The sequence below is a fragment of the Mauremys reevesii genome, linkage group 21, assembly GCF_016161935.1.
Source record: "Mauremys reevesii isolate NIE-2019 linkage group 21, ASM1616193v1, whole genome shotgun sequence".
NCBI lineage: Eukaryota > Metazoa > Chordata > Testudines > Geoemydidae > Mauremys > Mauremys reevesii.
The window spans coordinates 13,608,792-13,636,648 of NC_052643.1; the positions used below are offsets into that span (position 1 = coordinate 13,608,792).

Genomic DNA, 27,857 nt, shown 5'->3' on the forward strand with positions numbered 1-27,857 from the left:
TCTGATAGTGTGGCTACAATCTATCAACCCAGCACTATCCTAAATAAGTGTAGAATCTCTATATTAATGTTCTGACCTGGAACTGAGGTTTGAAATGCACATATCACTATTGCTGTCACCCTGATTCCAAGTGGACAGTGACTAACTGTATACCATTGTACATCAATCCTCATACCCCAAGGACACAGGGTTCAAGAAAGAAAAGGCAATTTTCCAGCTATTTTCATGGAGTAGTGTACAAGTTCATAGATCAGTCTTTGCATTTAGGTCACTCAGTACAGTCAGTACTCTATTCTATTTGCATTTAATTCCATATTTAATTCTCACAGTTGTTAGACCCTGAATACTTGGAAGGAATCAGTTACTGCAGTTCTGATGAGGCAGTTATTTTATTATCATTTTAGCCATGAATAAGTGTTGAAGTCATCAAGTGCAACTGTATGAGAACCAGTTTTCTTTACCAACTAAAATGTTAAGCAGGTATCGTATCACAGCCTGAATGGTCTTCCTCTAAATTAGAGGATTGTGTAGAATAGCATTTGAAAAAAGGACAGGTGAGATTCTTACCATGACAGTCTCCTCCTCACTCACACCTGCTTTAGTTGTGGGAAGAGACCACCATAGGGGAGAGGATTCACATAACCTGTTTTAAAGAGACTTACTCAAAGAAATGTGGAGTATCAAATTGGATGAAATGGAAGGAGTGTGTCAGGATTGGGGAGAGGAGGTGGTCCACCTTGGTCAACACCAGATGCTTCAAAGGAAGGTACAACAGATGGCCCTGATAAATTGCTTACTACAGATTTTTTTTCTTCTACTCCTTACCAGTGTGTGCTTGGTTTATGACTTAGAGCATGAGGGTTTATATTCCTGCTTTTACAACATCTAGTGTTCTACCCATTAAAAACCAGAGAACAAAGATGGTAAATTTATCTTTACTGCAAGATTAACAAAAGCTAGACACTGGTGTTGTAGAAAAGAGCCCATATTAACAACAACATGCAGCTGGTTGCATTCCAGAGACGCATTCAAAAAGAACATATACAGTTTATTTCAAGTTAAAAGGTAAAAAATACTTTAACATACCAATTCCACTGCTGCACAGCATATCACTAACATGTTGAAGGGCAGAGAAATGCTTCTGATAAAGCTGTATATTAAGAGAGCCTGTATAAAGGATTCATCTACAGTGAAACTTGTCACAGTAATCTCATGCTGTAGTTCTGTTCAGTATCTTTGTATACTGCTGCATTTAAAGTTAGCTGTACTACTGAATTTACTTTCTACAAACTTAAATGGAAGATTACATAAGACTGAACACAATACTATGACTAAAGCTTCCCCTCTCTCCAACAACTACATGGCCACATCAGTTACAAAAACCTTACTTTGGTGCTGTTCTAATCTGGTCCATGTATTTATTAATGAAAACACAAAAACAAAATACACTTTTGCTAAGGAAATATAAAGCTACTCAAAGTAGAATTCCCTTTTTAATTATAAAACTACCATTCCCATGTTGCATTAAAATAACTTCATAGGAAGGCAAAGATATCCTTTAAGGTATTTCTTTAATAGATGTCTGCAAAGAGAAGCCATAAATAAGGTAAACCTGCAAATTATACACATTCAGGTTTGATAGCTATTTAAGAGACTGGTGACATTACTCAAACACGTCAACTTACAAAGTAATTGTTCAATTCCACTGCTTAGGAGATGGCATAACACTCTAGTTTTGACCAAATTAGCTGTCTTTTTGCTAAAGAATGACAGTTCTTTAAAAATTCTTGACACTGAATTAAATTCCTGAGATTACTGTAGTCTAGACATTAGTACCTTAACCAATAAAAAAAATCAGTCTCAACTGCACATGAAATGATTTCATTGCAATTGAATCCTTATGTAAATATAGCTATATGGCATGAACATGCAATGTATCTACATTGGATATTGACATAGAATATTTGTCACAGATAAGTCTCACTTAGTAAGGAAAGACCTTTAGCTAGAAATGTAAGAGGAAATATCATTGCTCACTAGACTTGCATACAAATAGTGACAGTGTAAGTTAAATCCAGGGTACTCTAGGAAAGCAACTACCCTGTGTCCACCTGAACTCAATAGCTGACTTAGCCATCTATGAGCTTCATAACAGTAGTGACTGTTCTGTGAAAGTCCTTCATTCTGCAACTAACCAATCCCTTTTATCCAGATATTTTATTCATTTTTGTTCTTTTTCTACCATGTACTGAGTTCTCCCAACTCTTTCCCCATGATACTAACCTCAAATCACTTTCCCTTTAAGTGGATTGATTACAATGAATTTAAAATCCAATTTTGCCTCTTGTCATGGAGTAGCCAAGCTTGGCCTCATTGTTGATGAAAGACATCAATCCCACGTAAGTTTCAATAAGAAGAGGACGCTCCAGCACTAGCACTCCATTGGCCTTCCCTGGCAACGGACACTCTTTATGGGCCTTCTTCACAGCTTGGATTAATTGAGTCTTAAAGCTTTCCAACTAAGTGGGGGGGAAAAAACATAGTCAAAAGTAGAGCAGGTCTATTTAAAAACAGCTTAACGTTTTCCCATTATTTGAAAAGCTGTTGCTAGTTTGCTTACAAAGGCCGAATTATACAGAAAAGAGCCACTGCTGCTGAAACAGAAGATTACAAGTATATAAAGTTGTAATTGTTATACATAAGACTACATACATCCTATAACAAATTCCACATGCTAGCATTTACTGATGCAAGTAGTTGCAAATGAGAACATGCTTTCCTAAATATGAGATGTTTGCATAAAGATCAGCTATAACAGTAATTTTTATTTTATTAAATGCTTAGCTTTACAACTGTGTCCACAACTGATTGTCTTAGGGTAAATAAACTTTCACCTGAAGGGCTCTTTTAAAAACAAAACAAAAAAACCAACACAACCAAGACTCGCTGAAACATGTGTATGCATAGGAGGGGGTATATATTTTTTTAACTACACAATTTACTAGGATTCTTCTAGAATGACAAGGTACAAGTACTCTAGGTAAAGCCTAGACCTCTTCCTAGGAAAGGTGGTTGATAAAACTCTACCTGTTTAAGGAAATGTTTTCCTCTTTCAGCTTCAGGTTTTTTGGAAGTTTGGAAATCATTGCAACCTCATTTTCACTATATGAACATGATTTGAAGAGTCAACAAGACTTGCCTGACTTCTAGCAACAGGCAAGCAGCAGCACTACCCTGCTGAAATAGATGGAGAGCATAGAAAAAGCTTGGCCAGTCTCTTTACATTTATTCTCTGCTTCCATCAAGTCATTGTCAAAAGAAGGTAAATTCTTAAGAACTGAATTCAGCTTAAATCAATGTGGTTTATATCTAATACAGTATAGAAATCTGTATTAGATATAATCTGTATATCTAACACAGTATAGAAAACTTCCTTACTTGGCAAAGGGATGCAATCTTCTCATCAGCATTTGCCATTGGATGTTCCGTAAAAGTAGCATAGGGCACATTTGTTGACCATGGATTCCATCGGTTTATGAAGGACACACGGCTTTGCTTATCCCATTGAATTCGAATACCAGTGCCTTCTCGCCTACCAAATTTGAAGACACCACATATTTGATAGGGTAGGCCTTGAAGCTCTTTACAGGTTAATTTGCTTTTTTGGAAACATTTCTGAACACCTTAATGAAAACTAAAAAGTCCATTTTAGAATTAATGTTTGTTTCTTAGATAGTAATAAGTCTCTAAACAAATACGCCTCTACCTCGCTATAACGCTGTCCTGGGCAGCCAAAAAATCCTACCACATTATAGGTGAAAACCGCGTTATAGCGAACTTGATTTGATCCGCTGGAGCGCGCAGCCCGGCCCCCCTGGAGTGCTGCTTTACTGCGTTATATCCGAATTCATGTTATATCGGGTGGCGTTATATCGGGGTAGAGGTGTATCAGCATAGTTTATAATAAACACCTTGAAAATCGGTTATTTATACCAGCTCCCAAATTAAGTAAAGATTGTTTAAATGACAAGTTGTATGAAAGATTGTTTATTAAAATTAAACATGCGAGTCTTCCACATTTATATTCATGCAGCCTAATACATCCTAGTATATGATCTAGGGTAAGACTCAACATAATCAGATTTACTTACAAGTTTTTAATATGCTAACACTGAACAATTAAAATAAAATTACTGGACTGCTTACAAAGACATTCCCCAAAAGAAAGTATAGTCCATGTTGTTAAAAAAAATTTCAGGAGTAAACTGTTTTCAGTCTAAATGGTAACTCTCAAAAATTTTGCTTCCCTGCTGATCAATCAATTTCAATTCTTTAATTGCAGCAAAATCAAAAACCTTTACTAATACAAATAAATGGAATGGCTATCTGACTTAATATATGGCTAATGATAGACTAATAGCCTTAACATTAGCAGTATCATTAGAAACTAAAAAAATAAAAAATAAATCAAAACTTACTTATTCAGTGATTTAGGTGGGAACTCAAATTCTCCAACAGAAATAGTGTCAACTGCACTGAGTGATATTCTAGTAACCTGCTGGCACTGCAAGCTGATGAAGTCATATTTACAGATCAGAAGGGACCAATCAGTGATAAGAACCAGACGCTCCTTCTCATTGTTCCAGTGGTCAACTCTGGTAAGACAAACAGTAAACACTGTGGTAATCTTCTACCCTCCTTGTAGTAGTTTGACTAAAACATGTAGTAGGTTGACTAATACAGTAGCAACAGCAGTATTGTTCTGTAGAAAATTAAAATGGTGATGCTATATTTCCCATTCATTCCTATTTTTATATAGGATTGACAAGAATCTGAAAGCATGTATCAAATACACAGAATATAGGAAAAACTACTAACAAAGTTTTAAAGATAAAGGAAAAAGCTTCAGATGAATATATAATCAGTTTGTAATGTTTTAATGTTTGCACAAATCTACAACTTTTACAATGAAGGCCAAGGAATGCTAATACTGCTTACTGTTTTGCTGGAAGAACCAGTGACCATGGGTCATATTTCTATATGCATAAGGGAAACAATTGCCTCCAACACACCAGTGCCTCTCCATTTCTGGCTCTTTAGTACTTAATTATTGTAGCAGTCTCGAGTAGACTATGGCTTTCACCCTCAATCACCACTGAGGGAGGCACTGACTCTTTAGAGGATTCAAAAGAGTGCATTAAAATGCAGCTTTAGTAGATGGTACTGTTGGTGTTATTTTCAGAGAAAACAAAATTTGTATGATGCTTTAAAAAGACACTGTTAAAGTAAAGCTGACTAGGCCAAAACTGCTCCCCTCTTTAATAAATAAATAAATAAAATAAAAGAACTAGTCCTAATTCATAACCCAAAGCATGCCTGCACTGCAGCTGCTTACATCTTACTGACCTCCTGCCAGTTCAGATCTTAATTTCAATCCTATGCCTGCTAGTAACAACTTTCCTTGCTCTGTGAAGTGACTGCAGCTGACACCCTGGAGCTAAGCACAGAGCTACCTTTTGGTCCCTCCCAACAGAGTTTAGGAGCGATATGGGATATTAAAATATAGTATGCAATAATCTGTTTGTTAATAGGACATGGGACTAATTTTGGAGTCTTACCAAGATTGGAAATCCCTTTCATTCAAACAATTAATGGCTTGGGCTTTTGATAAAGCCAAGTCTATGATATATTCTATTCCAGTACTAAAACACAAGGTGGGTGAGCTACTATCTTTTATTGGGCATAACTATACTGCATTCCAGAACTAAGACATTTACCAGGTTTAAACTGATCAAAAAAAGAAAGCAGGTACATGAAGCAATTGTATTTATAAATAAATCCAATGGTGGACCAACTGAGGAGAGTTCAGGATATACTGGCAAACATGGGATTTTAAGTGATTTGTAAAAGCATTTTACAAACAATGAGTCAATACATCAATATATAAAACATGCAATAAAAAACTTGGTTTTAAGATAAATGTTCCTGGATCAACTGTATACTACAGACATGATTTTCTGTAAGATTTGCACAAAAAAGCTTTACTCCAATTACTTGGGTTTCACACAGCTAGCAAGAGCATTTTTAATAAGTGTACAGATCCAGGAGAAAAATCTTGTCCTGAAAAGCTAAGAAAAGTTTCATTTGTCTATTAGTACTGTTACTTACTCTGTTAGCAACCATACACTTTGCACCTCTCCATCTTCAGTGGGCATTACAACAACACGAATCTCATTTACTGCCTGCTCTATAGTTCCAGGCTAAATCAAAAAGAGAGCCAGATTTTATATTTCTCTATTTACATATTAATGTTTGAAACTTCTTGACAAACTCATGCTGTTATACAGTTTAGGAGGTACTGAAACAGAGTTACGCTATAGCTCCTATCTACCAGGACCAGCATTAGAGATCTGAGAGGTAAAGACCTAACAGGTTCTTGTAATCATCTAGCAGGGGTCAGGGGGTTGCTCTCTATTATCTCCTCCTGGCCTTTCTCTATCTCAAGCAGTGAGACCTCCACTGTTGCCTTTAAAAGATTTGATATTCTAGCTGGCCTCTCACTTCTAAAGCAGTCTGGGTTTACTACCTCTTGCCCCTGTCAACAGACCAAACACTACATTTACATTTCTTATTGTGGTCTGGGTTCCCAAACCCTGTTCTCAGAGATTGGGTTAAGTTCTGGGAATTAGGAAGATGAGACAGTAACTACTTCCTCGAATTCCTTAAGAGACCAGTGCATGATCTGCACACTATGGAGAGAGCTATGGTGTGAAAGCAGATCACGCCAGTCACGCTTGGGAACAGAGGCTCCGATTGCTGGAGTGGGATGGAGAAGAAACAGACCAGCATCATTTACATCGCGAGGAGGAAAGGAGCCCAGCCCAGGTACTGAAACGCGGCTGGCCCGGAGGCCCTTCCCCCCGGCCTCTCCGCAGAGGCGAACACCAGGTGCTGGGGTCTGGTTTCTCTCACTGAACCTGAACGGGGCTGTTGTGAACAAACAGCAAAACCCCTCCCCGGCTGCGGCTGGCCCCGGGGGAGGCGCCCCAAGCCCGGAGGCGGCGGCGGCGGCCCCGGGGGAGGCGCCCCAAGCCCAGAGGCGGCGGCGGCCCCGGGGGAGGCGCCCCAAGCCCAGAGGCGGCGGCGGCGGCTGGCCCCGCCGGAGGCGCCCCAAGCCCAGAGGCGGCGGCCCCGGGAGGCGCCCCAGCCCAGAGGCGCCGGCCCCGGGGAGGCGCCCCAAGCCCAGAGGCGGCCCGTCGTGCCCGCGCTCCCCCACCCCCGCGCAGGCCCGGGGCGGGGCGGGGCCCCCGGCCCGCACCCGGAACACGAAGTACTCCTTGAGGCGGCCGCCCCGGGTCGGGTTGTGGACGCTGAGGGGCCGCAGGGTCTGGCGGGGCGGCAGCGAGTCCCCGGGCGGGCTGAAGGGCACGTCGGCTTCGGCCGGCACCAGCAGCGCCGCCGCCCCGGCGGGGCCCCGTCCGTCCCCTCCACCGCGTCCCGCAGCTGCAGCATCGCCCGCGGGCTCCGGCTGCCCGAGTCCCCACGGCCCGGCGCCGCCTTCCGCCCCGCCCGCGGCCCGCTTCCGCTTCCGGCCCCGCGCGGGGCAGTGTGGGGGCGCGGGACGGGGTAGAGGGGGCCGAGATGGGGGACGGAGGGAACAGGTGTTGAGGGGGCTGGAGTGAAGGGGGAAGGGAAGAGGGGGCGGGGAAGGGTGGAACAGGTGTTGAGGGGGCAGGGATGGGGAGAGAGATACTGGGGGTGTGAGTTGGGGGAAGGGTAATTAAAACACACAGCAACCTCCCCTCTGCAGAGTGGAAGCTGAGGGCTCCCCCCGCAGCCAGCCCTGGCCCTGTTATGGGGTGGAGGGATAGAGGGGTTGGTGGAGCTAAGGCCTGAAGCTGGTTTGAAGAAGGGTTGGGGGCTCAGTGCTACCTGCATCAATCGTGTAGTCAATAGAGCTGGGTGGAGAATGTCCATCTAAATGCAATTTCAACGGAAAATGGTAAAGCATTTTCCTAGGAATGTTTCCCTGTCTAGCCAACAGCAGTGTTCTGCCGCCTCCATGTCATGGGCCTGTGTTTCTGATGTCAGTAATTTACAATGGAGACTGTCCCGGAGTGTGGTCTGTGGAGTTGAGTAATTGCCCTGCCTTCTTTAATACACACGTGTAGCCCAACCAAATCGGCAGTATGGAAGGGGCTGGTTCAGATCAGGGTGATTTTGACCTCTTCCATTTAATGTACTTGAGTTTGGTCTTTGGGCTCTTAACAAGTTGCCAATGAGTCTCTTGCCTGCACAGAATGTGGGCACCCAAAATAGGGGAATAAAAGGTATCCCAGGGGTTTTGGATCTCAAATCTAGGATTCATCCCTTTCTCTCTCATCATAATGGGGTCTATCAGTCAGTGCAGTGGGTTAGGCTGGGAGAGGCAGCGTTGTAACCTGTTTGGAAAACAAACTGTTGAGAAAACATTGAGTGTCGTAAAAGCAATAAACAAACTATATGTAGGGACTGGAAAAGCATATTGGGAAAACTGCTTAGACTCAGTGCCAGGCACATGATATTTTTTTTAAAGTATGTAATTTTTACTGCCACATTTCCCAGTGTTCTTATCTATTTTAACACAACACACAGTCAACCTGTGGAACTCCTTGCCAGAGAATGTTGTGAAGGCCAAGACAATAACGGGATTCAAAAAAGAACTAGATAAGTTCATGGAGGATCGGTTCATCAATGGCTGTTAGCCAGGATGGGCAGGGATGGTGTCCCTAGCCTCTGGTTGCCAGAAGCTGGGAATGGGCAATGGGTTGGATCATTTGATGATTACCTGTTCTGTTCATTCCCTCTGGGGCACCTGGCATTGGCCACTGTCAGAAGAGAGGATACTGGGCTAGATGGACCTTTGGTTGGAGCCAGTATGGCCGTTCTTATGTTCCTGGTATAAATAAGAAGTATTGTTTAAAACACAAAGCTAAGAAAGATTTAGGCTGACATGATCAAATTCCTGGGGCAAATTGACTGGGTGTGATTACAGAATATTGCTGACATCTAGAGACCAAGGCCCAGATCCTAGGTATTTTGGCTCCTGACTTCTAAATACCTTTGAGGATCTGGACCCATGTCTAAAATTTACAGCCCTTAGCTATGTATGAATCATACTGGCATATACAGTATGATGCAATTTTATATTATGTAGGATCATTTATGTAGATTTTTGGGTAAAATTTTCTTAAGTGCTTAAGGCACTCTCATTTAGGCTCCTGAGCGTCTGTCTCTTGAAAATAGAACATAGGCTTCCAGAGCACATAGGTGCTTTTGAAAAAATTTACACTTCATCTCAAAATACATTATTGAGTTGAATAAAATATAATAATGGAGAAGGAGAAATGAAAAGTGTAAAGGAGGGGAGTAAATAATGAGATTTGAAGTGTTGGAAAGCCGATGAGTCAGATCCATGAAGATGGTTCCACATGGCAGGAGCTGCAGGGGAGAAAGTCATGGAGACAAAATTTAGAGGGATCAGGATTGAGATGCACTGACACTAGTACCAGGTTATTATGGGGGAGAAGTTGCCCATCTTGTTTTTTTTTCCAGCCTGTATAGTTTTTAATAATGGCTATCTGGGGGCCCCTGAAAGCACTAAATTCACTAAGAATTTTTTTTAAATAAAATAAGAATAGGCTTTTCCTTTAAATTTGTTTTAATAAACATTTATAAAGATACAAACAATTCTCATCCACAATGTATTAAAAATAATTTTATTGTTTGAACCTATGGGACCAGTTTTTCCTGTCTGTTAAAACTGACCACATTTCTCTCAGCAGATGGCAGTATAAATCATCACAACCATCCTGGAAATGCTGGATTCCATGGCCAAACCAAACCCTGCTTTTCTGTAAGTAACATTGTGATATTACACTACTTACTGTGCTCCAGTGCTTATTTATCAATCTTGTTAATAAGCAATCAAATATGTATCAGTTAATAAGCAGATATAAGTTAAGTCATACAATATCTGTTAAGTCAAAACTGGAAGGAAAAGCATCACAAACTGAGCAATTATCAAATGACCATAAGTATAAATATTCCAGGAGACAAGAACATGGGAATAATGTTTACCGTTTATATAGCATGCTTCTCAGGGTGGGTGCGGAGTCTGGGAGGGAGTTAGGGTGTGGGAGGCGCTCAGGGTGGGGTGCGGGGTCTGGGAGGGAGTGAGGGTGGGGGAGGGCTCTCAGGGTGGGGTGCGGGGTCTGGGAGGGAGTTAGGGTGGGGGAGGCGCTCAGAGTGGGGTGCGGGGTCTGGGAGGGAGTTAGGGTGGGGGAGGGCGCTCAGGGTGGAGGTGCAGGAGGCGGCTCAGGGCTGGGGCAGGCAGGGGGTGCAGAGCACTTACCTGGGGCAGCTCCTGTTTGGTGCAGGGGGTGTGCAGGTGGCTCTGTGCATCATGGTTCCGCCCCCATGGCCATGATTCTGAGAGCTGCCCCCTCCCCCCCAGCAGGCAGGGCCACCTGGAACGCAGGGGCTTTAGGGGCTGCAGGGCCCTGGGCGAAGGGGGCCCCGGGGCCCTGGCCTGCAGCTCTAAAGCTCCTTTTGGAATGCGGCCCTGCGAGCACGGGGAAAGTGGCGCTTCTCTCCGGCCACTGGCTGTGCGGCTGCCCCTGCTCCTCCATGGGCCGGAGGACTCAGGGCCGCATTCCGAAAGGGGCTTTAGAGCTGCAGACCAGGGCCCTGCAGCCCCTAAAGCCCCTGCGTTCTGGGTGGCCCTGTCTGCAGGGGATGGGGGGCAGCTTCCCCTCTTGCTTGTTCCCTCCCTTCTCCAGCCGCCCTTCCCGGCGGCGCTTCTCCTGCTGTGCCCCCCAATGGATCGGCTTGCGCACCCCACTTTGGAGAGAACTGAATCCATTCTTATAAGCTGTATGTACCTTCCAAATACACAAGAGGGAGCTACCCACTAAAAAGTATATAATCCACAAACTGAACTTTGTCTCCATATTTTTAAATTGGGTTAGAGGGTAAATTGGTTTAGAGCATTGCAATTGCTGTCTCTCTTCATTTTTCACAACCCTAGGACTAAAACATTTCTTGTACCTCACGTCCTACAAAGTGTGAATGTCTTTCCTTAGTCAAAAGGTCAATGCAATTCTTTCCAGGCTCATGAAGGGATGGGACCTATGGCAAAGCGGAGGGAGTAAAGTTCAGACTTCATTAGGTTGTGGAATAGCCAGCCAATGTTTTCTGTTTACCATTAAAGTGTGATTCTACTCCAGAAAAGTGACTTTGTAAAAATGGTGCTTGCACAGAGTGGCTGGCCTCTTTAAGGGCTTGTGGGTACTGTCCCACCTGTAACTGATCAGTTGCCTTCCAGTGGAGGTTGTGGGGTAGGTGTCATGTGATACCTTGAAGAGTTTTAAAGTTAGTGTGATTTATGCTCCTAAGCACCTAAATCCCTTTTGAAAATGAGATTTAGGCTCTTAAATCAGTTAAGCATTGTAGTGCTAAGCACAGCAATGTCTAAATACCTTTAAAAACCAGGGGCCTAGTCTGTATAAAGGCTAGCAAGGGATCAGTTGAGCTAGAGAACTGTAGCTGAAAGAACTCGGCTATTAAGTGACTCGCAGGTAGAAGGCCTGGGGACTGAGAACTGCAGGGAGCTGGTGGGCTCCTGCAGGAATCCCTATGACAGGGCAAGGTCCTGGAAGGGTTGAGAGAGGTGAGGGAAAAGCCTTTAGGAACTATAGCCCATGTTGTACAGGGGAAACTACTTTATTTTGGTGTTTTTGTTTATGTTTTCTCTTTAACCAATAAATTGTGCCCTGAGGCAAGGGCCTGAAAAGAGACTCTGAAGTGGCATTGATCCTTCCTGAGCTAGTGAGTTAACCAAGCAGTGTGCAGGCACCTTCTGCTCCTCAGATCTGCCCCCTGTTTGTATTCAGAATCAGAGCTGCTCTCTTCTGTGATTAAAATAAAGCTTCATTGTTTTCAACTCCCTTTAAACCTGCAGAACAGCACGGGTGAGAGTGAGCTGAAGTCTGATTTTTGTGCATCATCACCAGAATTGTTTACTAAGCACCAGTTGCAGGAGTGTGATGCCCTGATCAGGTGCAGTTTCATAATGGTCTAATTTGTACTCATTCACTCATAGGCCCTGATTCTGCAAACAGTTGGATGGTTAACTTTGCTACCATGAATAGCTCCGCAGAAATGAATGAGACTACTCATGGTAATAAAATTAAACACCTGTAAATGGGACCCTAATAAAGACAGTTTGGCAGCAAAGGTTTATCTGAGCACAGGCTATGTCAGCATTGATGGAAAATCAGAAGACAGAAAATATATATATAAATCCATTTTATGTCCACACCTTGAATACTGTGTGCAGTTCTGGTCTCCCCATTTCAGAAAAGATATATTAGAACTGGAAAAAGTACAGCGAAGGACAACAACAATGATTACAGGTATGGTACAGCTTCCATAGGAGGAGAGATTAAAACGACTGGGAATGTTCAACTTAGAAAAGAGATGACTAAGTGGGGATATGATAGACGACTATAAAATCATGAGTGGTGTGGAGAAAATGAATAAGGATGTGTTATTTACCCTTTCACATAACAAGAACTAGGGGTCACCCAATGAAATTAATTGGCAGCAGGTTTAAAACAAACATAAGGGAGTACTTCTTCACACAATGCACAGTCACCCTGTGGAACTCATTGCCAGGGGATGTTATGAAGGCCAAAAGTATAATTGGGTTAAAAAAATAATTAGATAAATTCATGGAGAATAGGCCCATCATTAGCTATTCGCCGAGATGATTAGGGATGCAACCCCATGCTCTGTGTATCCCTAAGCCTCTGACTACCAGAATCTGGGACTGGATGACGGGATGGATCACTTGCTAATTGGCATGTTCTGTTTATTCCCTTTCAAGCATTTGCCACCAGCCACTGTCAGAAGGCAGGATACTTTTTAAGAGCAGGTTAGACAAACACCTGTCAGGGATGGTGTAGATAATACTTAGTCCTGCCATGAGTGCAGGGGACTGGACTAGATGACCTCTCAAGGTCCCTTCCAGTTCTGTGATTCTATACTGGGCCAGATGGACCATTGGCCTGACCCAGTTTGGCCAATCTTATGTTCTTATTGGTGCTGCAGAGGTGTAACTCAGGGAAGATTTTTCATGAAGAATCTATTATACTGGTGATGCATGAGCCAGAAGGAGCTGATATGAATTTCAGATCCCAGGTTGAGGCTATTGGCTTTGAGATTTGGAACATCTTTCTTCTTGTAAATTGAGCAAATTTGATCTGGAGTCCTTGAAAGACCAATGCAAAATTCCACAGTGCCGTTTTAACAAAGTTATTTTTCAGATTTGAACAACACTTCAGAAATTAAATATGAAGATAATATACAAAAGATACTCAGTAGAAATTACCTGCTGCTTACAAGAAGCAATTTTAGGATCTAAATAGTTTTACAGTTTCCCTTTATTTCAAGAAATAGTGTAATTTCACACATGGCCTCAGGGTGCTGAGAAGAAAATGAGTGCTTGAATTTCCTTATTGCGCTGACTTACACTCTGAAGTTTTAACAGTAGAATTTTTATATAGCCATGACCCTTTTGTAAAACAGAAAATATCAGCATCCCAGCTGCTGGGCCAGACAGCTACTTAGTTCCTAAGGGAGAATATTACACACATAGCTGTAAAGGTGGTACATGGAGCACTTATGAAAGGGTTAATGTGTAAAGCCAGCTATTTGCAAAAGTTGTTCCTTTTCCATCTTCTTCAACTGGATACATTTAGCTGTTAACAAAAGCAATTGTTATTTTTCTAACTTGCCCCTAGACCAGTGTTTCCCAAACTTGGGACATCGCTTGTGTAGGGAAAGCCCCTGTCGGGCCGGGCCGGTTTGTTTACCTGCTGTGTCTGCAGATCCGGCCGATCGCGGTTCCCACTGACCGCGGTTCACTGCTCCAGGCCAATAAGGGTTGCGGGAAGGGCGGCCAGCATATCCCTTGGCCTGTGCCGCTTCCAGCAGCCCCCATTGGCCTGGAGAAGCGAACCGCGGCCACTGGGAGCCGTGATCAGCCGGACCTGCAGACGCGGCAGGTAAACAAACTGGCCCAGCCCACGAGGGGCTTTCCCTACACAAGCAGCATCTCAAGTTTGGAAAAACTGCCCTAGACTATTAATATGTTACTCTGAATTCAGCACCATGTGCAGTGCCCACATGCCATCACCTTGCTCTTCCTGAGGCAGGAGCCCTGCATATTTTTATTTTCTAAGTGCCACCGCAAGCTTTATGCCTACAAGAGCAGTGATAACAAGACTATCTACACCACAAATGCAAGTTGCATTCCTCAAAGACATAATTAGGGCTAGGAGCATTTCCCAGGGGCCCCCATTTTCTTCAGAGCTGTACACTGGAATTCACACGCCAGGCACTAGAGAGTTTGAGTTTCAGGGTCATTCAGAAGCTTCTGCCCACTTGCTCACAAAAAGATTCTCTCTGTCTTTACTGAAAGAGCTGGGTAACCCGTTGTTCCTCTGGAGAAGTATAGGTGGATGGTGGGTAGTGTCTAGTGAAGCTGGTTTTGGTGTGAGTTCAATCCAGCAAATATAAACTCATCTCACATCACATTTCCATAAACTCTTTGGGGCAGGGACTGTTTCTTACAGTGTGTTCAGCGCCTGGCCCAGTGGGGTTCCAGTCTTCCTCTGGGTGCATTAATTCTGAAGTCTGGTTTCTTTCACCTAGTCACACACATTCCTGGATATGCTGCTAAACCAGCTGGGGCTGGAAGTCTCACTGGAACAGACTCTCCCTCTGTCTTCCCGCACTCCTCATTGCTCTCGCTCTCCCTCTCTCTTGTGCACAAGGTCAGTCCTTTGCTGGGGACCAGTCTGTTCACCTCTCTTTCCCTCATTGATTCCCTGCCCCTTTTGGAAAGGCAGCTTTTGTCAGCCAGCTCCTCCCTTGGGTGTTTGTTACTGCAGCACTCTCACACTTCCGACCTCCTCTTATACCAGCCAATGCACCTCAGCCCCATCTGGTGGAACCATTTCTAGGGGCAAGCAGGGAGTTCAGTCTTTTTAGCCCATTTAATCCTCAGCACATCTGCTGAGACTGACAACAGCAGGGCAATTAATGCCACTTGTGATGCGCTTTTTTTTTTTGGGTGGGGTGGGGAGTAACACTAGTCCAATTGGGAACTGTACTGAGACCTACCAACTTATTTCACACTGGCTAGTTAACAGTCATTGGATGGCAACACGATTTAGTCCCTAGTGAGCTGCGTTTGGTGGGAATCAATGAACTAGAAGTCAGTCTTAATACTCCATTTCCTGAGCGAGTCCTACTCTCAAAACCATTCCAGACTAAATAGATAAAATGCGCATGTGACTTTGAGTTCAACTTCATATTCGGGCCAAACCAAAATGTCTAGTGCAGGTGGGGTATGTTTTCCACTTGCCAAGTATGAACTAAAATAAAAGTTCGAAAGAGTGCTTGGCCACAGAGCAACGTTTGAGGAAAAAGAGAGTGTGGGGTAGTGAGAAACACGCTGAACAGGGACAGCAGACGGCCGCTGTGTTTGTTTATTTGGATTTATACAATAATAAAACGGGACCTCAAGGCACCCCAGCCACAAGTTACAAGGACAAAAATAAAATTAAGGAACAGCCGTACCCCTGAGCCAGCAGAGGTCAACTCCCAATAAAACACAGCTTCCCTCTCCCACACAGATCTAACCCCCATCAAACCCCACTGCTCATTTAGTTTTCGTTTGCAGGAAGGCAATTAACTAGGAGAGGGCAAATAACTAATTGGTCTAATCCCTTCTCTCCCCCACTTTGCCCAGTTATTTTGGAATGATTTTTCCCCTTGGATCCAGATTTATGTATTATTTTAATTATAGTTTTAATCTTGCCTCACCCCCCCATATGCACTTCAGCAAACAATGCACTAAATAACAGGATTTGTGAGCAAGGCACTTGCATACCTATTAACCCTCCAGCCTTCAAAGTGTTCTTCCTGCCTGTCCCTGTCAGCCTTCACACACACACATCAGAATTTCTCTTGGAAGAGTTGTGAGCTGCCTTATCTGTTCTAGATGTGCAGGAAAGCTTGGATCTCTGTGACTCTTTTCGACCTGCCTTTGGGGGCTGGAGGGATTGCATAGCTTTGGGAGTTGGCAGTGGGTCCTGCAAAAGAATTGCCTTTTGATCAGCAAAATGAAATTATTCCTGCTACTCTTCTGCTGAGTTCCCCCCTCCCCTTCCTCTCCTCACGGTTGGGCACGGCTGGTGGGAGGGATTTCTGACTGTCAGCAAGAAAGAAACAAGAGAGCATGTGAATGAAAGGCAGACCTGGGAAAGGCAAGAAGAAAGTTTTGTTGGTTTGTAGTGCAGGGGATAGAAGAGCTGCTGCTTTCGAAGTTAGTGTGTGTAAGAGAGTCTCCTGCCAGGAGAAAGGTGGAGGTTGATGGAGGGAGGATGACTTAGGGTGTGCAGTGAGGGTTAATGGAAATCTCTGCCCATTGCTGAAAGGGGCTGGGAATTTTGTGGGTCCTCAGGGAGGTGGCCTTCTCTGTGGGAGCTCCCATCCTCAGAGTTGGGTTATATATTTCCCTGTGAAGTGGATCAGGACACCAAACCAATCAAACCTACTGGGACTTCGCTGCTGGACTGAACCCAGATTTTGTAAGCCACCAGCACTTTGGATCTCATTAGGAAGCAAATGCCAGAAGGAAAAGCCACCTCAGCATACTTTAATACTAATAAGAGAAGCTAAGGAGCCAGGTTTGGGTTTTGGAAAAGCTCTGTGACCACTGGCATTGTAATCACTTCCCTTGGACTGAAGATACAGGGGAAACTGCCTGTAGGAGAAAAAGTCCAAGAGTGATAAATCTGCTCTTCCAGCGAACCCCAGCAAGAATCGTTGTGTGTTCCCATAGTGTTGTTCTTTGTCAGCAAAGGAGAAACTGGCAAAGTCAGGAAGTAAATCATGAGCATTTTTCTTTGAGGAAGAGACGCTTGCCAGCCTCTCATTTGGGCAGGCTGTAAAACTTTCGAGGCACCCACCAGAGCCACCCTGGGAAGGGGAAGGAGCTGCAGCAATGGAGCTACACGTGTTGGTGCTATCATTCAGCCTCACCCTGCCAGTGCCTTCGTTCACCTATGGGAACAAACTACAGCCTCTTATGTAAGTACTGAGCGAAGAGAATCACCAGAGTAGGTCAGGTCAGCAAATATTTAAGGGAGAAGCTGCTATATGCAATTTTTAAAAAAGGTTTTCTCTGGTCACAAGTATGCATAGAACAAAGGCAAACAGGGATTTGAAAAGTATGGATGCTTCCCTTTGCCTGTAGGAGATGCTTGGATTTTTTTTCTCACTGAAATGTAGGTAGTGTGTGAGCATGAAATGTAATTATACAGTTTGAAGACAGTTTTCCTATTACTGCTGCTTTTATAATATCCTCTTTTCTATTTCTCTTTTCTTATCACATTCCTCTTTGTAGTCACCTTTTTTTCCTCCTGCTCTTAATCTAGAGGCACTTAGCCCTGTATTTTTTTAATGAAACGTTATAGCTTTAGTTTGGCATTAACTGTGTGGATCCTTTGGGAAAACTTCCTTACAAGTTTGGTATCCTGCCAGGAGAAGATCTCTCCATGCAGGGGGGATCACTCTGCTTTTCTTTGTAAATGAAACTAGCATTGTGCAATGAAGTAAATCCAAACCATCTTTTCCCCGTATCAGTAACTCTGTTACTGGGGATGCAGGCACTCTTGTTCAGTGGCTGTGTTTTGGAAAATTATTGCAAAGATATCTTTCTTGCTTATGTAAAGAATTTCATATTATCTCCCGAGCAGTGCCTGTTAGGGATTGTTGGATCAGATACTGGAAATGAGATGTGTGCCAGTGTATTCAAGAAAAGAAAATGCCAGGGAATGGGAAGTGCTGAATTTAATTTAGCAACTTAATTCTCAATAGAGCACTGCTGACAATACTCTTTAGACACAAAACCACTGTTTGGTGCACACAAAAACTCTCCTTCACTGCAATAAATTACTCCAGAAACATTGCTGCTGCCAACCGCATTCTTGTGGTTCTTTTTAGTTCTTCCTTTTTGGATGTGCAGACAGCTAAGGGGTGAGGCATTTGTAAGTAAATAGCAAAGGGTATACAGGGCAGTACCATTCTGTAGATTGCCCTTTGATCAGCTGCAAATGCAAGTTTTGATAGTTATTATATGGATGGATTTGTTGTCTTTTGGAAAAGGAGATACTAGCAAAATAACAACTGCTTCCCTGGCCTCCGTCCATCTGGGACTTGGGTCTGGTGAATTGATGTGTATGAGGCTTGGCTAACTGAATAGCTCTTCAGTGGCCACATGTGAGAACAACAGGCCAGGATTTTAAGGCAAAGGTATTGGGGAAACATGTCATTAATCCAAAAGGCATTTTCAGGAAGTGGAAAAAACCCCAACAGATTGCTCCTAAATTTCATTAATTCACAGACTAATGTTTCTTACACCTTCTAAAATTAAAACAACAGATTCATATTCCTTGAAGCCCAGTTAGTCAGAAAAGCGGTTAGGCAAAAATGGCACCTACTCACTCAATAGACCTGCTTTCTAACTCAATCAGAATTGCTCACCTTACTAAAGGAAGCATGTACGCCTCTCAGCCCTGTCAGCATCAGTGCATCTAGGAGATAGTGAGCATTCTTCGCAGCATCAACACAATCCATGTGCAAGTCCAGTGGCAGACTCATTACTTCTGGTGATCGGGTCAGAGGCAGAAGGATCTCAGGTGGGGTTTGTGAGGATGGCCGTTAGAAAAATAATCTGTTAACCTGTAAATAAAGCTCATGTATTCTGGAATAATTTGAGAGTGGATGAACATGGCTCCTACAAGAAAATTGCCTCCTCGTTGACTCTTGCTCGTTCTTAGGTTCTCTTTCTTAAAAGTCCCTAAAAGAAAAATATATCTGTTGGGGATCAGTGGACAAGTAGTTGTTGGATCTTTCATAGAGGCTTTACATTTCACCTGCCTAGAGGTTCAGTACATGTGAAGAGTGTTAACAGCTATGAGGTAAGCTTCTGCCTAGGGAGACAGATGTGAATAATTGCTATTCTGAGCACATGTTTATTTGCTTTATGATTTTGAAATATTTTTCACACTCCAAGCAGAGAGCACAGTCAGACTAGATATTTACTGAAAAGGCTTATAGAGCCTTGTCTGAAAAAACAGATGAAAAGATTCAGACTTACTTTTTTCCCCCCCTAAATGCAGTTCCTGTGAAAAAGACAATTACTATTAGTTCTTTAAGATGTAACTTTAGTGGGCTTCAGAGAAGAGGCAAACTGACCTGGATGGCTCTTCTCTTGCAAACCCTGGTTCTCTTCTTGGCCAAAATCAGATGTCCAGTCAGTTTATAATAATATCAATGCATCCTCTTTTGGGGGAACTGGAGCCTGCCCTTGCAAAGCGGATAGCCCTAGTGAGCTAATGCAGTGGTTTTTTCATTTGCAGACCCCTACAAAATTTCAAATGGAGGTGCTGATGATCCCTTTGGAAATCTTAGACATAGTCTGCGGACCACAGGTTGTAAACCACTGTTGTATGGTAACAACAACCTTTCATGGACCCTTAGTCATAGGGTTGAGGACCACTGAAAAATGCATCTTTCATGTAAGAGTAACTACTGTTACTCTAATTCAGGAAAAGGGTCGGGGCAATGACTAGCTTTGGTTATGAATAAACCTGCTGTTGCTTCAGATCCTTTTACTGGAAAAGGAGGCATGCTAAAGGTCTATACGCTTTCTTATGATAAGAGAGCGAGGGGACATCAGTTTAAAACACACAAAAGTAACACATTTAAAATGGAGGAAAGTGAAAACAGATGCTCTACAAAATGCATAGTTGGCATGTGGAACCTACTGCCACAAGATGTTTCTGAAGTGAAGAGCTTAACAGGATCTAAAAACAACATAGACGTTTATATGGATAATATGAATATACACAGTTACAGAGAGAATAAAAATAATAGCAGATATAAACCATTCATTCCCACTGGAGTTAGAAAGAGGTTTCTTCCATAGGCATTGCACTGTTATCCAGTATGGACGTTTTGGACCTTTACCTCTGAAGCATTTGGTGCTGAGCCCTGTAAGAGACTGGACTAGGTGCACCAGTGCTCTGATTACGTATCGCCGTTCTTGTGGAGGAAACCTGATTGAAACGGGAGTTCAAACAAAACAACCGCTTCAAAACAGAACAACACCCACCACCACCACCACCCAGAAATTTTCAGAATAAAGAGAGTGCTTGTGTACAACTAGACTAGTGTACAATTAAATCTTTTCAGTGGTAAGAACCAGTTGGGACCCGTTAAGAGAATTCCTATCAGTCAGAAGTTGGGTGACTTTAGTATTTACTTTAAAAGGTGGGAGCTGTACAGGATGTAATACGTGACTTTTATTCCCATTGTAGAAAGCAGGGAAGGGTGAGAGTGAACCAGAGCAGGACTTCTCAGTTTTTTTTCCTCCTGAGACCCACAAGTCACTCAATGTTTACTCCTGTGACCCGAGATCATACAATTTTTGTACCGATATCCCTGAAGTATTTTCATTGTTTCATGGCTAAAATATGAAAAAATGTTGCAGTGCATAGTAATTTGTGACTTTTTAAATCTATATTCATTGTGCCATATGTGGTCAAAATTAGGTTAGGAACCCACTCTGCTGGCTTCACCGTCATTGTTTGGAAAATTGGTTATAATACAATCCTGTAGCTGGCCAGCAGCGGGTGCTACAAGAGGGGAGAGAGACCTATCTTTGTAAACAGGGTATGAAGTAACTCATTCCTAAAATAAGGTCAGGTTTAACCAGTCTGGCAAGCAAGAATGCCAAATACAGAATCAACATTTCTAAGAAAATGTTAAGAAAACCAACATAAAACAAAAATCCTCTTTCTGAAATGCGGAACTATTGTGGCCGTAATAGAGTAATGCAGCTGTAGCTTATTTATGGATCAGCAAACACATTTTCAACGCTTCACTGTCCAAAACTTGTGATTTCAAAATATCTCTTATACCGGGGTAGGTAACCGATGGCACGCATGCCAAAGGCTGATTTTCAGTGGCACTCACACTGCCCGGGTCCTGGCCACCGGTCCGGGGGGCTCTGCATTTTAATTTAATTTTAAATGAAGCTTCTTAAACATTTTAAAAACCTTATTTACTTTACACACAACAACAGTTTAGTTATATATTATAGACTTATAGAAAGAGACCTTCTAAAAACGTTGAAATGTATGACTGGCACGTGAGACCTTAAATCAGAGTGAATAAATGAAGACTCGGCACAGCACTTCTGAAAGGCTGCCGACCCCTGTCTTATACTATCCACGGTCAAGTTCGCAGTGGCAACTGAGGCTTTGGCTACACTTACACTTCAAAGCGCTGCCGCGGCAGCGCTTTGAAGCGCTAAGTGTAGTCAAAGCACCAGCGCTGGAGAAAGCTCTCCCAGCGCTGTCCGTACTCCACCTCCGTGTGGGGAATAACGTACAGCACTGGGAGCCGCGCTCCCAGTGCTGGGGCTTTGACCACACTGGCGCTTTGCAGCGCCGCAATTTGCAGCGCTGGAGAGGGTGTGTTTTCACACCCTGCTGCAGCGCTGCAAATTTGTAAGTGTAGCCAAGCCCTAAGACTGACTTCCAAAAGGTTCTCCACTTTATTATGTATTGGGGGGAAATGCCTTTCTTACTGCTTGGTAATAATTGCAGAACCACCTCAAGTTAGCCATTTTGCTAGTCAATGCTATTGTAGCTTTAATGAACAGCAGCATATAAAGTCTTTGTTTGATGAAGCAAAGATTTTTTTGGTCTGCTATGGCAAATCCCATATGCCTGTTTCTTTCCAGGAAGCAACCCCATTCACTTCTGTTCAGTGGGAGGGCATTTTGGAAAATGTAAAATGAACTTAGCAACAAACAAACATTTTATTTTGTGTGGAGAGGCGAAATCAAATTGATTAGAAATTTTAAACTCTGGGCCTCTGATACTTGGAAAGAGATTACACGGTTTATTATTTATTAGCATTTAGGAAGCCAAAATATTTTAATCTTTTAATAATTTGGTTGCAAAGCACTGAAACAATGAAGTTTGTAGTACGCATGAGTTCTTGATACGTTTGCTCGGCTTTCATCAGTTTTTGAAGCTGTTGATTAATTTTACATGTTCCAAATGCTATAAAACAGGGGAGGGCAAACTTTTTTTGGGCCACATCTGGGAATAGAAATTGTATGGCGGGCCATGAATGCTCACAAAATTGGGGAGGAGGTGAGGGCTCTAGTTAAGGGTGTGAGCTCTGGGGTGAGGTATGAAATAAGGAGTTCAGGGTCCAGGAGGGGGCTCTGGGCTGGGATGGGGGAATGGGGTGTGTGGTGGGGTGAGGGCTCCAGCTGGGGGTACGGGCTCTGGGATGGGGCTGGGGATGAGAAGTTTGGGGTGTAGGAGGCTGGGATCGAGGGGTTCAGAGGACGGGAGGGGGATCAGGGCTGGGGTTGGGGTGCGGGAAAGAATGTAGGTTCTGGCTGGGGGTGCGGGCTCTAGAGTGGGGCTGGGGATGAGAGGTTTGGGGTGTAGGAGGGGGCTCTGGGCTGAGATCCAGGGGTTCAGAGGGCTGGAGCGGGATCAAGGCTGGGGTGGGGATTTGGGGCGTGGGGAGAGGCTCAGGGATGCAGGCTCTGGGCAGCGCTTACCTCAAGCAGCTCCTGGAAGCAGTGGCATGTCCCTTCTCCAGCTCCTACGCAGAGGCACGGCCAGGTGGGTCTGCACGCTGCCCCAGCCGCAGGCGCCACCCCTGCAGCAGCTCCCATTGGCGCGCGTAGGAGCCGGAGAGGGGCCATGCGGCTGCTTCTGGGAGCCATATGGAGTAGCCCCTGGCTGAAGCAAGGCAAGCCCAAGACCCAGCTTCCCAGCAGGAGCTCAAGGGCTGGCTTAAAATGGCTGGCAGGCCGGATCCAGCCTGCAGGCCATAATTTGCCCACTCCTGCTATAAAAGAAAACTGCACCCAATTTGCTCATTCTCCTGGTTTGAAAGTTCTGAGAGTATGAAGCACCTTCCCCCGGGAGGTAAGCAGTGAAATGTACTTGGAAGTAGATTTGTCAGTTATGGTTTCCATTTCTTACCCCATTGCTGTTGGTGACTATCTTGACCTTTATGAATCTCAATTTAAAACACCTTAAGCAGTTTCTTAGCCTGCTTTAATGCTGGGTTGACAATAATGAGAAGAACTTTAATGTGCAATATATAAACAGGTGTTTTTTTTTTCTCTTCTTAATTTTGAGTCTGTATTATGGCAGGACGGAAACTGTCTTACAGTGTCTGACATTGGTTTCTTGCTCAAATTCCCACTCAAGTAATTATACTCTGATAATTTAAAATTGCCCATACATTTTCATTTGGAGACAGCATTTTTACTACTTGTTACAGGGAGCTTCCCAATGCAATTACTTCCTGTTCTAAACTGTATAGTGATGCTGTGCATTCTGAGACATCAGCTGTATTTCATGCCAGAGGTGGCAGCATACCGGTGATTGGTGAAGTGATATATATATATATATATATATATATATATATATATATATATATGTATTTTACCAATAGGGGTGTTTCCTGGCTTAATTAATCAATTGTTTATAAAGTTCTTTGGGAACCTTGGATACAAGTTGCAATGGAAATGAGAAATAAATTATAATTATTTCAATACAGGTTAAATGGTATAAAAAGATGTGACTTTTACACTTTTTGCAGGATGGTATCTAAACGTATAATCGGGGCGGGGGAGAGTTGTTGTGGGGCTAGGTGTTAGAGCATGGTACAGGGAGTCTAAACTCAGGAGTCCTATTCCTGTCTCTGCCATTGACTCACTGTGTGAACTTTGTCCAGTTATTTACCTTCTCTCTGCCTCAGTCCATCCACCTTTACCATGTTGGAGGCTATTTATCTGATGGGGTGTGGTGAGACTTAACTGATCCATGAAGGCCTTTGGTCCTCCAGTGAGACACTCTTGAAGTGGAGGTGCTGGTGTTATATTATTATTTGTACCGAAGCTAGTGTCAGATGTGGTGGGCTGCTCGGTAAATAGACTGTCTCACCATAAGCATATTAAACCAGTGCTCCGTGATCTGAACTGGCTCCCTGGGGGCTCCCAGAAGGAGTTTAAGGAGTTGGGTGACGTACAAGGCCCCAAAGGGCTTTGGACCTGCTTACCTGAGAGGCTCTGTCTCTTCCATTTCCTCCCATGTAAATTAAATGAGTAGATAAATATTGTATAGAATATCTTGTGAGACTCTGTCTCAGAAAAAGCATAACTTACCCACACCCTGTTCATCCTCAAGCTGTCAAAGCACTGTACTGGTTCACTCCAAGGTGCTGAGGGTAATATAAATATGTCTGCTTCTCTCCGTTCGGCAGGCCAAACGTTTGTGCGGAGCAAGAGCTGGTGATAGTGGGGCACAGGCAGCCGTGCGTCCAAGCTTTCACTCGGATGGTCAAAGTGTGGAAACAGGGCTGTGGAGGGCAGCTGTGGTGCACAGGCTATGAACGCAGGTAAGTGCTGCTTTCTGGTGCTTCTTTTCTCCCTTGTCGAATGAAAATAGATGTTTTTCTTCTGAGTGGAAATGCCAGCCAAACTCCCTTTCCTTTGAGTTTGTGTGTGTGTGTGCGTGCGCAGGTATGTGCATGTATGACAGCGAGAGAGACACACAAAGATGCATGCTGCTAGACTGAAAGTTTGACTTCAAGTTTATTCAGATTCTGGACTGGAGGAGGTGGGGATTGTTGTAAAGGTGAAAAGCCAGGCAGACCAGGCTGCCCTCACCTTCCTATCTTCCTCGATGGACGAGCCACAGAATAGCATTGAAGGTGGCCTTAGAAGGGGCTTGGTGCTGCAGGGAAGTGGTGTATTCTAGTGTACAAAGGGGAGTGGACAATACAGGTGCTCCCCTGCTCCCCTCTTCAGCTCAGAGGGGGAAGGAGTGGGCAATGCAAAGAATATAAAAGGTGCATTATAAAGTAACATGCCTAACAATAACCGCTAACAAAGTCACCATCGACTTGGTATTAGGGCTCGCAGAAGGATCTGGCATTAAATTCAGTCACCAGTTTGGAGAATGCTAGTTACTACTGTGTATGTGCCTTGGCTGTCTGATTTGTATTGATTTCAGGTTGCAGTTTTTATTAGGATAAAATAAAGAATTCATGTAGTGGCTGACTCAACCCTTTGAAGGGAGACGTGCAGAGAAACATGTGGCTCAAAGCCACAGATTAGCCATCAGTAGTGCAGCTATTTAATTACACCATGGTCTGGCTAGGAATAGGGGAATCCCAGAGGATTTTGTGAGCCTTTGAACACAATCAGGGGCAGGGACTGTGTGTTCCTATGTGTTTGCACAGAATCTAGTGCAATGGACCCTGATTCCAGCTTGTGTCTGTTGGTGCCAGTGTAATACAACTACTATAACAATGCTCAATTTTGAGAATTTGAAATCCTTTAAGCATTTAGTGAGTAGAATGTAGATTCTTTGTTTGTTTTTGGAGCAGGTAAGCCATTCTATTTGTTTCCAGATATCTTAACCCATATTGCACCTGTTTGCCATGATCATACTATGTTAATTACATTAATTAAGTGCATCATCTGTATTATCCCAGCAGCTTTCAGTTGTGTTGGCGTCACAGCAGGGAGGTACGGATAAAGTTACTATAAAGTTTTAGAGGGCCAGGCTTCTCAAACTGATCACTTATTGTGAATTTAGTGTGTTAATAATAAAACTTGTTGGAAAACAGAAATATGTTTTTGCTGACAAAAAGAATTCTCTTTAAAAAAAAAAAACCCCAGCAGGATTTAATCATGATTAGTTAGTTAAGATGATACTGGATGTGATTTGCCTGGCCTGCTCTGACCAGTTAGCACTGTGTCAGCAACTCAATTCTTCACATCCTGGTTCATGGGGTAAAATTTTCAATGTAGACAAGAACCTAATGGCGCTGGTGCAGATTTTCCAGGCAACTTTTCAGTTACCAGGGCGCAACTTGCATGGGGTTCATGGAGAATGAAGTGAGCAGCACTTGTTCTCACTAACACACATTGTTCTCCTGTTACATTGGGCTCTGTTTGCCAGTGTAATGTAGCTGAATTAACATTCAACCTGTTTTGCACGTTTTGGTGTTCAAGGGGTTTGGAGTGGACGGTTCACATTTTCAAACAGTGGTGGCAGAGTTGCTCCCGTGAAAGCCCTCCTTTTGTATGCACAGTTTTTACAGGTGTAATGCAAGTGCCAGTGTCTGAAAACTTGGTCCTATGTGTAAGGCTTATTTTGTGCTGCAAGGTCGACCCCTGCCCTGGCTCTGCCAGTGACATCAGCCTTGATAATCTGCTTCCCCAAGAAACACTTTTTCCCACGCTGCCCCTTACAAGTTGAAAAAGCTCCCAGTCAAAATCGGACCTTTCGGTCCTTCAGTTCCTGTCTCAGAACTTGCCTGTTATTTGATACATGTAGGAAATTGCAAGCTGATTAAAAGCTAGGCAGGTGATGAGTTGTGGTTACAGTCTCTGATTGGTTAAGAACTGCCTGCATTCTGTTAGGTTTTAGGACCCCGTCTTCCTGAGCCTCCACCCCAGTCCACTTGTTTGTCTCCCCACCTGCTAAAGCTTGTTCTTTAGACTGTCAGCTCTTTGGGGCAGGGACTGGACTTTACTACATGTTTGCATGGCACCCATCCCAGTGGGGCCCCATGCTGGTTGCCACCCCGCGATTATAATGTTTAGCAAGGTTGTTTTGTGTGGATAGGATCATCTGAGACCCTCTTATATTCTCCCCTCTTTATTCACATCCCACCCTGACACTTCCATTGTGGCCATCCTCCCCCCAGCTGAAGAGGGCTGGGGGTTGCTTCTTCCAGAGCCCGTTACCAGCATTTCATATGTAACAAGGGGTTACATACCCCACTGGAGTTGCTTGCACTGTGTCCACAGCCTTCCCAACCTCTGCCGACCTAGGGGGTCTCACGTTGGTCTACCAGTTCCTCCCATAAGTATTTTAAGTAATGCCAAGTAAACAGTGAAGAGTAAGAACTCCTTGTGATTGTTAGTAGGAACTGACATATGTTAACATATCACAAAGTGTTACTTGGGCAATAGAACATGAATAAACATGTTACTTGGGCAATAGAACTGTGCAGAATCAATCCAGACTACCTTATTTTATAGAATATTGTAAATGTCGTTTTTCTTGTTTATTGCTCTAGCAGCTATGAAGAAAAAGGTCTAATGCTGTGTAAAAATTCACTGTTTACTTTTCATATCCCATTCCCTGCCACCTGGTACCATGCTCTGCGATGCCAGCACTTTATAAGTCTCCTTTAATGTCTCTTCCACACATGAAAGAATTCCAGTATGAAAGCTGAAAGTGAAATGTTCATCTGCTAAAAAGCTCCAAATGACCTGCACAGATTCCAGGGGAAGGGGGAAGCAGTTATTCAAGTGGATCTTTCCAAAGCTGGGCAAAGAGAAAGGAATGAGGTCCCGTCCCCCAACAGCTGTCCCAAGTTGTTCTCATTAAAATGGAACTCCCAAATCTGCCCTCTTCCAAACTGCACTGACCAACGCAGAAGCACTTTTAAAGGCATTGAACCAGAAACACTGACCTATAAAGACGATCGCGAAGAACTGGATGTCCATATGATGGTGAGTTCTGGAGAGAAACTGGGAGTCTTAAACACTGAAGAGACATTTTATTTTCTGTAACCATCTGACAATGTGAGGTTATGTTCCTGGAACCAGATTCAGA

General features: G+C 43.6%; 2 protein-coding genes across 20 annotated transcripts in view; one reads left to right on the forward strand and one right to left on the reverse strand.

Moving 5' to 3' along the window:
• Window positions 1-919: 919 nt before the first annotated feature.
• Window positions 920-7,527, reverse strand: TPRG1L (tumor protein p63 regulated 1 like). The gene is given in 6 exon segments (XM_039509437.1): window positions 920-2,519; window positions 3,439-3,592; window positions 4,479-4,655; window positions 6,169-6,260; window positions 7,319-7,476; window positions 7,479-7,527. Coding segments are annotated over 6 exon segments (810 nt in total). The 5' UTR covers window positions 7,513-7,527; the 3' UTR covers window positions 920-2,324.
• MEGF6 (multiple EGF like domains 6) overlaps window positions 6,589-27,857 on the forward strand; it is a 231,718-nt gene continuing 210,449 nt past the window's right edge. For 4 of the 19 annotated variants that reach the window (XM_039509423.1, XM_039509424.1, XM_039509425.1 and 1 more), the window contains exons 1-3: window positions 7,880-8,131; window positions 9,825-9,895; window positions 24,484-24,618. Coding sequence is in view for 15 of the 19 variants with exons in the window: in XM_039509415.1 (XP_039365349.1) it covers window positions 17,117-17,202; window positions 24,484-24,618 (221 nt within the window). In the remaining 4 variants the exon portion in view is untranslated. Of the gene's footprint in view, window positions 6,886-7,878; window positions 8,132-9,821; window positions 9,896-11,691; window positions 11,711-12,300; window positions 12,456-16,112; window positions 17,203-18,957; window positions 19,095-24,483; window positions 24,619-27,857 lie in introns of those variants that run through there. The other 15 variants (XM_039509405.1, XM_039509421.1, XM_039509413.1 and 12 more) reach the window with 12 other exon arrangements.